This window comes from Camellia sinensis, chromosome 5 (assembly GCF_055761805.1).
Source record: "Camellia sinensis isolate YWXY chromosome 5, ASM5576180v1, whole genome shotgun sequence".
Lineage (NCBI taxonomy): Eukaryota > Viridiplantae > Streptophyta > Magnoliopsida > Ericales > Theaceae > Camellia > Camellia sinensis.
This window is the reverse complement of record NC_138965.1, coordinates 117,790,341-117,801,923: the sequence shown is the minus strand read 5'-3', so window position 1 is coordinate 117,801,923 and position 11,583 is coordinate 117,790,341. Positions and strand designations below refer to the sequence as shown.

The window sequence follows — 11,583 nt, the reverse complement described above, 5'->3', positions numbered from 1 at the left end:
TTATGTTTGGTTGCATTCTTAATATTAAATTAATGTACTAATTGTTGCATTAGTGATGGTGATAATGGCGCAATGGGGTTGGGGTGGTGGTAGTGAAGGGGTGGAGGTGTGGTGGTGGTGGTGATGGTAGTGGTAGTAAGTGGTGGGCATTGGTAAATTTTAATTTGGAAAACATTTTTCACTTAAAAAATACTTTTTGATCAAATAAGTTTAATTTTTTATTGATTAGGAAAAATATTCCTTTTTTGTTTTTTTTTGTTTTTTTTTTTGTACCAAACATTAAAAATTATAAAAAAAAATAAACACACAATGCGTGAATGAAAGTAAAGAGCTATTCACCTCAACTCCAAATGAAGAGGAAGATGCACTTTGGCGACTTTAAAACTCCATCAAATGTTGAGATTGTAAAGTTTCTCAAGGTGTAGAGTGGTTGTAGGATCATTCAAAAGGTAAAAAGAAAGAATAAGCTAGTTTTTTCTTTTCTTTTCAAGGAACACAGGTATTCCGTACATAACCAAGTCCTCAAACATCTAGCATCAGTTATAATTTTAAGGGTTAAAATTTTTTTAACGTGTGCTCTTAGTGTACAAGTTAAGACACTTACAAGAAACTCTAAATTCGTATGAAATGAATGCAATAAAAAAAATGTATAAATTAGCCACATAACCAGCTGAACATTACAGTATTATATCCCATAAATGCAGAGACACCAAGCATCAACCCATATCATTCATATATTTTGTTATTCTAAAATACAAAATCCATACTAGGCCGAAAAGCAGTCTAGCTCTACCTTTCTCAAATATTTTAATACAATATTTTGCAAACAGGGCTTGTGTGAAACAATGACAATCTGTTGTCAACAAGTGCAATATCAATGAAGACACAACATGTGAACTATCCACCATGCAAAGTTGAAATGAAAACCACTACATCCTTCTCTTCCAGTGTTGTATCAAGCTGCCCGCTTAGTTCCCAATCACAATCATTCACAAGGACTAGAACTCCAGGTCTCCTGCACATAGAACATTGGTTAACCAAAGTAAACCCATCATGGTTTAATTGAAGGACAACACATTGTTTCATCAATTAAAGATGGCATTTTTCGTGTTTGCCCCAACATGCCAAACACATATGGGCCCAAACCATCCAACCCTTGTGTGGGGACATGGGCCTTGAAAACAAAGCTGAAGCCCTTTCCAACACCACACACCAATTGGTTTTAGAAGAGACGATTAAGGGAGAGGGACCAAAGATCCTAACAATTGGTATCAGAGCACATATCGTAGGTTCAAGACTAGGGTTGTGTGAAAAACTGCCCAATCCGCCGAACTGCCTCGACCCTATCGATCTACCCAGCCATCTGCAGTTTGAGAGGGTTGGGTTGGCCGGGTTAAGTTGATTTTTTTCCACCTAAATCCACTATGTATTGACCCATGCACAGACCTATTAAAGACACCCATGGGCTCAAGTTTAAGTCCCTGATAATACCAATTCATTGTAGGAGAAGATAGTGGAAGCAAGGGGCACAAAGATCCTAACACTAGACATTATGAAACAGTTGCTTCTTTTATTCTAAAAATGTCTACACACACACACAGATATATGTACACACTTGGGCAAGACAAAACCTTCAAATTTAAGGATCGCGAGTATTGTCCTACTTACACGGAATCTCCTTTCATAAACATTTCAGGCCTCTCCTTTATCAAATTGGTACGAACCCAAGCAAGAAGATCCTTCATGTTCAACTGTGAAGAATATGCAATAGAATCAAAATGATATTCTAATCAAATGATTAGAAAAGAAAATAAAACTCAATTTTGTGCTGCACCTGGTACACTGCTACTTGAGAAAAACATTTACCTTATCTTCTCCATCTTGTGGATTAACATTGACCTTATGGATCTTGACAGAATCGCAGAGCAGTTCCAGCCCTCCACTTCATGAGAAAATTAACAACGCAATAGATTAAGAGAAAGTAAAATAGTAACCAATCTAGAACACAAGTAGGGAACAGAAATTAAGAATAACACTACTGCAAAAGACTGCTGATTAGATAGATACTAATTTAAATTATATAAGTCGTCACTATTATTAAACATACTACTGCCTCTCCTTATCCCTATGTCAGAGGTTGGCAACAGAATCCCTATTCTGCCCATTCCAATCCATCAAGATTCAAAAGCCATGTTGCATGTGTTTGTTCTGTTAAATCTTAAATACTAAATGGCTACATTTTTCAGGACTACCATGATATGACACTTGAATTGTAAATTAATTATATCAGACCATAAGGCATAATTCTGAAAAAAATAAAATAACAAAATCAAAAGTTATCTTGCTTTAGTATTTGTCTCAAGGTTGCACCAATTTATCATCAAACCTCACCAATTTCTAAACACTTCAATAAGTCAAAGCTTGATGAAACTCCAAATTTAATTACCACTGAAGCGAGGCATCTCCAATCAACACCACTCTAGCTTCATTTAGCTATTGTGTCTCTATAACACCACTCCCATGAGTTTGTCCTTCTCATGCTTTCAAATATTAAAGAGCATTAACAACCATATATGTTGTTTTCACTCACATATATTAGAAATCATTACAGAAACTGTTCAATCTCCATCATGCTTTCTCCAGTTGTACTCTTGGAAAGTGAAAACATTATTAAGAACTCTCCATGGAGGATGGCAAATGATCTGACTATTTTCACAGGAGATTAATTTCTCAATTAAATATGACGAAATCAAGTTTTTTCCTTGTGAGGGAAGTTCCAATATTAGAGGTTGTAGAAGTGAAAATAGAGGAAAGACGGTGATTTAGGTAGAATAGACTCCGTAGAGGAAGAAGAATGGCATGGTAAATACAACTCTTCCAGACTGCCCAGAAACAGGATCAAGTTTCTGATGAATCTGATCAATCACATCCTATGTTACACGGACTCTTCAAAATAAATCAAATATCCGTGTCGGACACCGGACACTCGGACAAGAGTATGGGATATGTGTCGGATACTTTTCAACGGACACTTCTTATGTATATAACACAATTATTATATGTACATATTGTTGTATAATAGCTAGAAATGTCTTTTTGATACTGTAAGTTCCATATAGCATCATTTTATCTCACATACTTGATTAAAAATATAAAAATATGATATTTTTTTGCCGAGTTCGTGTACCCTTAAATTTATGATTTGAGGAGTCCAATCTCTTGATACATACTTGTACTTGACACCCATACCCGAGTCCACGTAACATAGATCACGTCTTATTCTTGGGATTCTCTATTTCGGGCACATGTTTCAACTTTAACCATCTTTAACCAGATATCGGACTTCACTAGCTCAAACCATCTCAGATTACTATCCCCCATGCTCCTTCCATACGGACAATTGCTTATCCTTCAACTAACATCTTTGAAATCTAAAGCTTTTAAGTATTTCTTGTTCACAATTATCCTTTACTGTAATTTCTAAAGCTTCCAATCTGTTTTTAGTCAAAAATCTAGTGCATACAAAACCATCCATAATTTTTTGCCTCCGAACTCAGAACAGTTAGTATAATCAAGACACTCCCACTAACAAAATTTCATCTCCTTGAAATACTAGTTTTCAATAGGGATTGAAACTTTTGTTACATGGACTCTTCTAAATATGTGAAATAGAAATGTCATCCCCAAGGAGTTGGCCGAGCGGATCTAAGGTCTCAAGTTCAAGTCACCCCAAGGAAACACTGGAGGTTTGCCCGGTCATTACCTTAATGGTTTCGGAATAAGTCGAGATACACGCAAGTTGATCAGACATCCATTTATAAAAAAAATAGCCATAGGCACTTGACATTTGAGTAAAGGTATAAAATATGCATCTTGACATGTGTAGTTGGACACTCACCAAACAAACATATTTAGCAATTTGAGTTACCTACAAAACTATACAAGATAAACCACCCATATTATGGTAACTTGTGAACACCATTTAACCTAGAAAATAAAAGATGTATATCAAGAAATATGGATATTTTGTAGTGTCCTAAGGGGATTAGAAGAATCATACGCTTGGACACATACCCGCACCAGACACCGGAACCCGAGTCTATGTAACACAGAGGTTGAAACCAAGTCCTAATTAAACCAAATTTCAACACCACCGACATGCAAACTTATAAAGCTCCATTAAAGATATATGCTATGCTAACGAACATAAAAAATTCCTCTTGTCTAAACCCAAATTGGTAAAGGAAGAGACACATAAGCTTCCATTAAATTCAAAAGCTTTACACATAGTTTGGTAATTCTAGTTTTTAGTTGGGTTGAAGTAACAAGGTTACAAATTACATGTATATATATAATTCTTAATTGGTATGGGGCTAGTATAAGAGCTTCAAAATCAAACAAGTGAAGAGCAATATATATATATATATATATAATCAAAACAAATTACCCGAATTCAAGGGTCAATTGCATCTTTACTGATCCGAGGACTTCGCAGCTATTCGAATTTCGAACCCTAAACACAGACGCGGAGAGAGAGAGAGAGAGAGCGCATGAGTAAACTTATGCTGGGCTTATTATCTCCTGGGTTGTAAACGATGTCGTTTTTCTTTTTTACATGGTATTTAACTTTTTTTTTTTTTGGATGCTTTAATTAAGATTCTGATGTTAAATTTGTTAGAACAATCTTCTGTGTAAATAAAATAAATCAAAACAACTTCAAACAAAATAAAATAAAACTTACAGAATTTATTTTGTCGAACTAAATAAAATCAAAAGACTAAGTCACACTCTATCCTTAAGACAGATTCGCACAGTTACGGTGCTTACGGTTGAGTGGCGTCTATCTCCCAGGATACAATGATCTTCACAAAATTGTTGTAGCACACCAAACAAATTTGTACGGCGAACCAAACCTTGTGTTCTAATACTCTCTTTAAAATATCTCTAAAAAAACTAGAATGAGGAATAAATGCAAAAGAGAAAAAATCTGGACAGCAGTATATAGGATACAGACTCAATTTTTTCGGATCCTAACACATTGCTAGTATGTTGGTATATATAGGCAACAAGCTCTGACCCGAACAGATGCAATCCCGAAGTGAACAGGTGCAAAGCTATTCACAATTTGAATATAAGATTTGACCGTAGGAAAGAACAAAATTTCAACCAAATTTGAAAAGTTGTCCGTTGGTCAAACAAAGAACTGCCTGGAACTTTATTATTAATAACTATTAGGAATATATATATATATATATTAAACTAATTGAATATATATATATATATATATATTAAACTATTTGAATAGTATAATAAATAAAGGAAGAGATACAAATTTTAGGAAACCACTTAAGAATCCAAAATTTGAATTTAGAATTAAGTTAAATTCCCACAATTACAAACTTTAGGAAACCACTTAGGAACCCAAAATTTGAATTTAGAATTAAATTAAATTCCCACAATAATTTTTTTATTGAAAAAATTCAAATGAATTTTATCTAAAAAATTAATATTAGACCCAAAAACGACGTCAACTTCCCATTCACTCATAAATGGTTTTGACGTTCCGTCTTCACCGTGTGACTTGTCATGCGGCAATGAACACTACACCTTTTCGAACCCATCCCAAAAGATGTTTTGAGGTCCACTCAATTTTGGGCTAAAAAATATGTCTATATTAAACCATTTTACCAACAATCCCCCACATGAAAGGAATTTGACGGAGAGAAAATGCAACAAGATGATCAAATTTCAGAGAGTACAGAAATTGAAAATATTTTGCAAATGATAGGTAGCTTTTGGCTTTAAACCTTCCCTTGTGAGACACTATCGGATTTACTAGCTAACCCGTGAACATGATGTCTTGAACTATTCAGCCGTTTGTGTAAACCAAGACAATAGAACTCACACAGTATATCCCCAGACACAGTTTAGTTCTCACTATTGTATTCATTTTGGCCCTGAACAACCTGATCTTTCATGAGTGCTCTAGAGAATTGTAGCCCTTCACAAAACTCATAGAACCAGCCCAGTTCACACTTACATAGGTGATTCTTATGAAGAGTATCCTGCCATACTCTACTAAGTTTACCTAGATATAAGAATCATTAAAATTTTATTTAACCTCAAACGCTGTAGACATCACTATTTCATCAAAGAAATGGGTAGGAGTTAGACTCCCCAGTGATCCTTCTGAGTCATTCACAACTCGGTTGTCCCTTTGAACCTAGATCTTGGGATCTCTAGTCAACTAGGTTGGGTTGCCGTTGTGGTAACTCTTATTTAATCGGCTTAAGTCCCATTCCCCTCGATGAATTCTCAACTAACTCTCTTGCTAACCCTTTGGTTAGTGGATCCGCTATGTTGTCTTTAGACTTAACATATTCTATGAAAATAATTCCATTAGAGAGTAGTTGTCTTACGGTTTTATGTCGACGATGAATGTGTCGTGACTTACCGTTATACATATGACTCTGTGCTCTACCTATAGCTGATTGACTATTGCAATGTGTGCATATAGCAGGCACTGGTTTTGACCAAATTGGAATATCTTCAAGGAAGTGGCGAAGCCATTCTGCCTCTTCCCCTGCTTTGTCTAAGGCTATGAATTATGATTCCATAGTAGACCTAGCAATGCAAGTCTGTTTGGAAGATTTCCAAGATACAGCCGCCCCACCAAGAGTAAAGACATACCCACTGGTGAACTTCGAGTCTCTAGTATCTGATATCCAATTTGCATCACAGTATCCTTCAAGTACTGCTGGATATCTAGTATAATTAAGCCCGATGTTACGAGTAAATTGGAGATATCTTAGAGCCCTTATAATTGCTTTCCAGTGTTCTACTCCCGGATTACTCGTATATCTACTTAATTTACTTACTGCATAACCTATATCTGGGCGAGTGCAGTTCATCAAGTACATTAAGCTTCCAATAATTTGGGCATACTCTAATTGAGAAATACTTTCCTCTACATTCTTAGAAATATGCAAATTAACATCTACAGGTGTTCTAGCAAGATGATCATCATTTTTGCTGAATTTGTCAAGTATTTTCTCAATGTAATCAGATTGTGACAAAGCATAACCTTCTGATGTTTTGGTAATTTTCATACCAAGAATTACATCAGCAATGCCCATGTCCTTCATGTCAAAATGTTTATTCAACATTTTCTTTGTAGTTTTAATCATGTCATTATTACTACCAATGATGAGCATATCATCTACATAAAGACATACAATGACATAACCTTTATCTGTGTTTTTAATATAAACACATTTGTCACAGTCATTAATTTTAAATCCATTTGACATCATTGCCTTGTCAAATTTCTCATGCCATTGCTTTGGCGCTTGTTTTAAACCATATAATGATTTAACCAATTTACATACTTTCTTTTCTTTTCCTAGAACAGAAAAACCTTTTGGTTGTTCCATGTAAATTTCTTCATTTAACTCACAATTTAAGAAAGCGATTTTGACATCCATTTGATGAATTTCTAGGAATAGCCACTTTAGCCAAACACTCCTACACTTTTAAGTATTTGTAGGATGGCATTCTACTATGCCACATTTCATAAGGTGTTTGATTCACTTTCTTTCGGGGTACTTTATTAAGTATATAATTAGCAGAAAGTATTGCTTCCCCCCGCAAGTTCTGAGGTAATCCAGAACTTATTAACATGGCATTCATCATTTCTTTTAAAGTCCTATTTTTCTTTTCAACAATTCTATTTTGCTGAGGTGAGTAAGGAGCGGTGGTTTGATGAATTGTTCCATGTTCTTTACAAAATTCACCAAAAGGTGATTCATATTCACTACCTCTATCACTTCTAAGTTTCTTGATTTTCTTACCAAGTTGATTTTCAATTTCATTCTTATATTGAATGAAAATTTCCAAAGCTTCATCCTTGGTTCGAATTAAATAAACATAACTATATCTAGTATAGTCATCTATAAAAGTGATAAAATACTTTTTCCCACCTCTAGTTTGAATTGATTTAAAATCACAAATGTCACTATTAATTAATTCAAGTGGTTCCGTATTTCTTTTAATTGAATGAAAAGGAGTTTTTGATAATTTTGCCTCAACACAAATTTCACATTTATGATTTGAATCAATTGCAAATTTAGGTAAACATTCCATATTAATTAATCTATGCAAAGATCCATAGATCCATAATTAACATATCCTAATCTACCATGCCATAAATTTGAAGACTCAAGCAAGTAAGAAGAAGATGTATTATTATTAGTAACTGAGGGTACAACGGTCATTACATTTAACTTGAAAAGGCCATCAGACATGTAATCTTTTCCTACATACATCCCATTCTTAGTAAGTACAAATTTATCACTCTTAAATACCGGCCTAAATCCATTATTACTCAACAGAGATCCAAAAACAAGATTCTTACGAATGTCTGGTACATGCAGCACATTGTTGAGAGTGAGTTCCTTTCCTGATGTCATCTTGAGAACAATCTTTCATTGTCCTTCAACTTTGGAAGTTGAGGAGTTGCCCATAAAAAGTTGTTCATCATTGTCCATTGAAGAATAAGATGTGAACATGTTTTTGTCGGCACAAATATGGCGAGTAGCACCAATGTCCACCCACCATTCTTTAGGATTTCCGACAAGATTTGCCTCGGAAACAACTGCAGAAAGATTGATATCATCTATACCATTGAAAATATTGTCCACTTCGGTCATATGGGCTTGAGCAGGCTTCTTGCTTGTTCTTCTTTTGCTTTTGCCTTTGTTACGGCAATCTTTGGCCCGATGTCCCTCTTTGTCACAAATGTAACATTTACCATTGAACTTGTACTTTTTATTTTCCCCCCCTTTAGAGCCTTGTGATGAACTTTCTCCAGAAGACTTTCGTTTCTTGGTTTTTGAAGCATGTTCCACCACATTTGCCTTAGACTCCATAGGATGCTTACCAGCCCGCTTTTCAGAATTCCGGTTATCCTCCTCAATCCTCAAATGCACAATTAATTCTTCCATAGAAATTTCTTTGCGCTTGTGTTTGAGGTAGTTCTTGAATTCCTTCCAGCCTTTTGGTAATTTTTCAATTAATGCTGCAACTTAGAAGGATTCACTGAGAAACATGCCTTCTGCGTGAATGTCATGGAGAATGAATTGGAAATCTTGAACTTGGCTGATCACAGTTTTTGAATCAACCATTACGAAATCCAGGAATCTGCCAACCACAAATTTCTTTGAGCCGGCATCTTTCGTTTTGTATTTTTTCTCCAAAGACTCCCAAAGTTCCTTTGCTGTCTTGATAGGACTGTAGACGTTGTATAATGTGTTGTCAAGTCCGTTCAAGATGTAGTTCTGATAAAGGAAATCAGCATGTTTCCAGGCATCAACCGCAGCAACCACTTGCCGGTCGGTTTCATCCTCTTTCAAGATAGGAGCATCTTCACGGAGGAAACGAGCCAGGTTCAGAGTTGTAAGATAGAACAACATTTTCTGTTGCCATCTTTTAAAGTCAGTTCCTGAGAACTTCTCTGACTTTTCACCGTGATTTACCGGTACTGTTACAACAGGAGAGAGGGTTGGCGTCATTGCAGCCACCACAGTTGTACTTGTTTGGACATTAGTTTCAGTAGCCATCAATTCTAATTTATAAAACAAAATTATAATTAGAATTTACACTACACAGAAAATTAAACCAAATTCACAGAATTAAATTCTGTAAAAAATTAAAAAAAAACAAGAATGTAACTTTTATTTCCAATTAATTTGAAAATAAAATAAAATTTTATTTAAACAAATTAATTCCACACAGAAAATTAAATTCTGTAAAATAAAAGAAATAAAAAATGTAATTTTTATTTTTCAATTAATTTGGAAATAAAATAAAATTTTATTTAACCAAAATAATTCCACACAGAAAATTAAATTCTGTAAAATAAAAGAAATAAGAATATAACTTTTATTATTCAATTAATTTGGAAATAAAATAAAATTTTATTTAACCAAATTAATTCCACACAAGAAATTAAATTCTGTAAAATAAAAGAAATAAGAATATAACTTTTATTTTTCAATTAATTTGGAAATAAAATAAAATTTTATTTAACAAAATTAATTTCACACAGAAACGTAAATCTCTTGTAAAACTCCAATAATTAAAATACTGAAACAGAATTTTAATTAATGAAAACTCAGAAAATAAATTCTAAAAATCAAAATTAATTTTCTAACAAAATTTCACAAAAAATATATTCTGAATTGTTAATGACACCAGTATCGTACTACTAATTGTCAAAGAAAATAGACAGTATATTACTACTATCTGTCAAATAGCATATAATCACTATTTATTTTTCCAACCAGAATATTATTTTGTAATTCCACAGAAAATAATTTTCTATAAACGAAGAATGGAAAAAGGAAACAAACGAAAAATTCTGTAAACAAAATAATTCGAATCTGTCTTAAGATTGTTGAAACAATAATAAAATAAATCGAAACAACCTCAAACAAAATAAAATAAAACTTACAGAATTTATTTTGTCGAACTAAATAAAATCAAAAGACCAAGTCGAGTGTGTGACACTCTGTCCTTAAGACAGATTCGTCCTGCTACGGTGCTTACGGTTGAGTGGCGTCTATCTCCCAAGATACAATGATCTTCACAAAATTGTTGTAGCACACCAAACAAATTTGTACGGCGAACTAAACCTTGTGTTCTAATACTCTCTTTAAAATATCTCTAAAAAAACTAGAATGAGGAATAAAATGCAAAAGAGAAAAAATCTGGACAGCAGTATATAGGATGCAGACTCAATTTTTTCGGATCCTAACACATTGCTAGTATGTTGGTATATATAGGCAACAAGCTCTGACCCGAACAGAGGCAATCCCGAAGTGAACAGGTGCAAAGCTATTCACAATTTGAATATAAGATTTGACCGTAGGAAATAACAAAATTTCAAACAAATTTGAAAAGTTGTCCGTTGGTCAAACAAAGAACTGTCTGGAACTTTATTATTAATAACTATTAGGAATATATATATATATTAAACTATTTGAATAGTATAATAAATAAAAGGAAGGTACAAATTTTAGGAAACCACTTAGGAATCCAAAATTTGAATTTAGAATTAAGTTAAATTCCCACAATTACAAACTTTAGGAAACCACTTAGAAACCCAAAATTTGAATTTAGAATTAAATTAAATTCCCACAATAATTTTTTTATTGAAAAAATTCAAATGAATTTTATCTAAAAAATTAATGTTAGACCCGAAAATGACGTTAACTTCCCATTCACTCATAAATGGTTTTGACGTTCCATCTTCATCGTGTGACTTGTCATGCGGCAAGGAACACTTCACCTCTTTGAACCCACCCCAAAAGACGTTTTGGGGTCCACTCAATTTTGGGCTAAAAAATAAGCCTATATTAAACCATTTTACCAACAAAATTCAGGGAGGAAATGAGCATAAAACTCAAAAAAAATAAGGGAAGACAAATCAGTTTGGTTCATATTTTCAAAATTTACCTTTTAGAAAATTATTATTTTTTTATTTTTTGTATTTTTTTATTTTTATTGAATTTTTTTAAGGGCAAA

General features: G+C 33.6%; 1 protein-coding gene across 1 annotated transcript; it reads right to left on the bottom strand.

Annotated features, from left to right (window-relative positions):
* Positions 1-632: 632 nt before the first annotated feature.
* On the bottom strand, positions 633-4,594 carry LOC114271219 (ubiquitin-related modifier 1 homolog 2). Its single transcript, XM_028212830.2, has 4 exons — positions 4,448-4,594; positions 1,867-1,942; positions 1,669-1,751; positions 633-1,015 (listed from the first exon to the last, which is right to left on the bottom strand). Exons 1-4 carry the CDS (start codon positions 4,468-4,470, stop codon positions 898-900), a joined length of 300 nt encoding a protein of 99 aa, XP_028068631.1. The 5' UTR covers positions 4,471-4,594; the 3' UTR covers positions 633-897.
* Between the last annotated feature and the right edge of the window lie 6,989 nt (positions 4,595-11,583).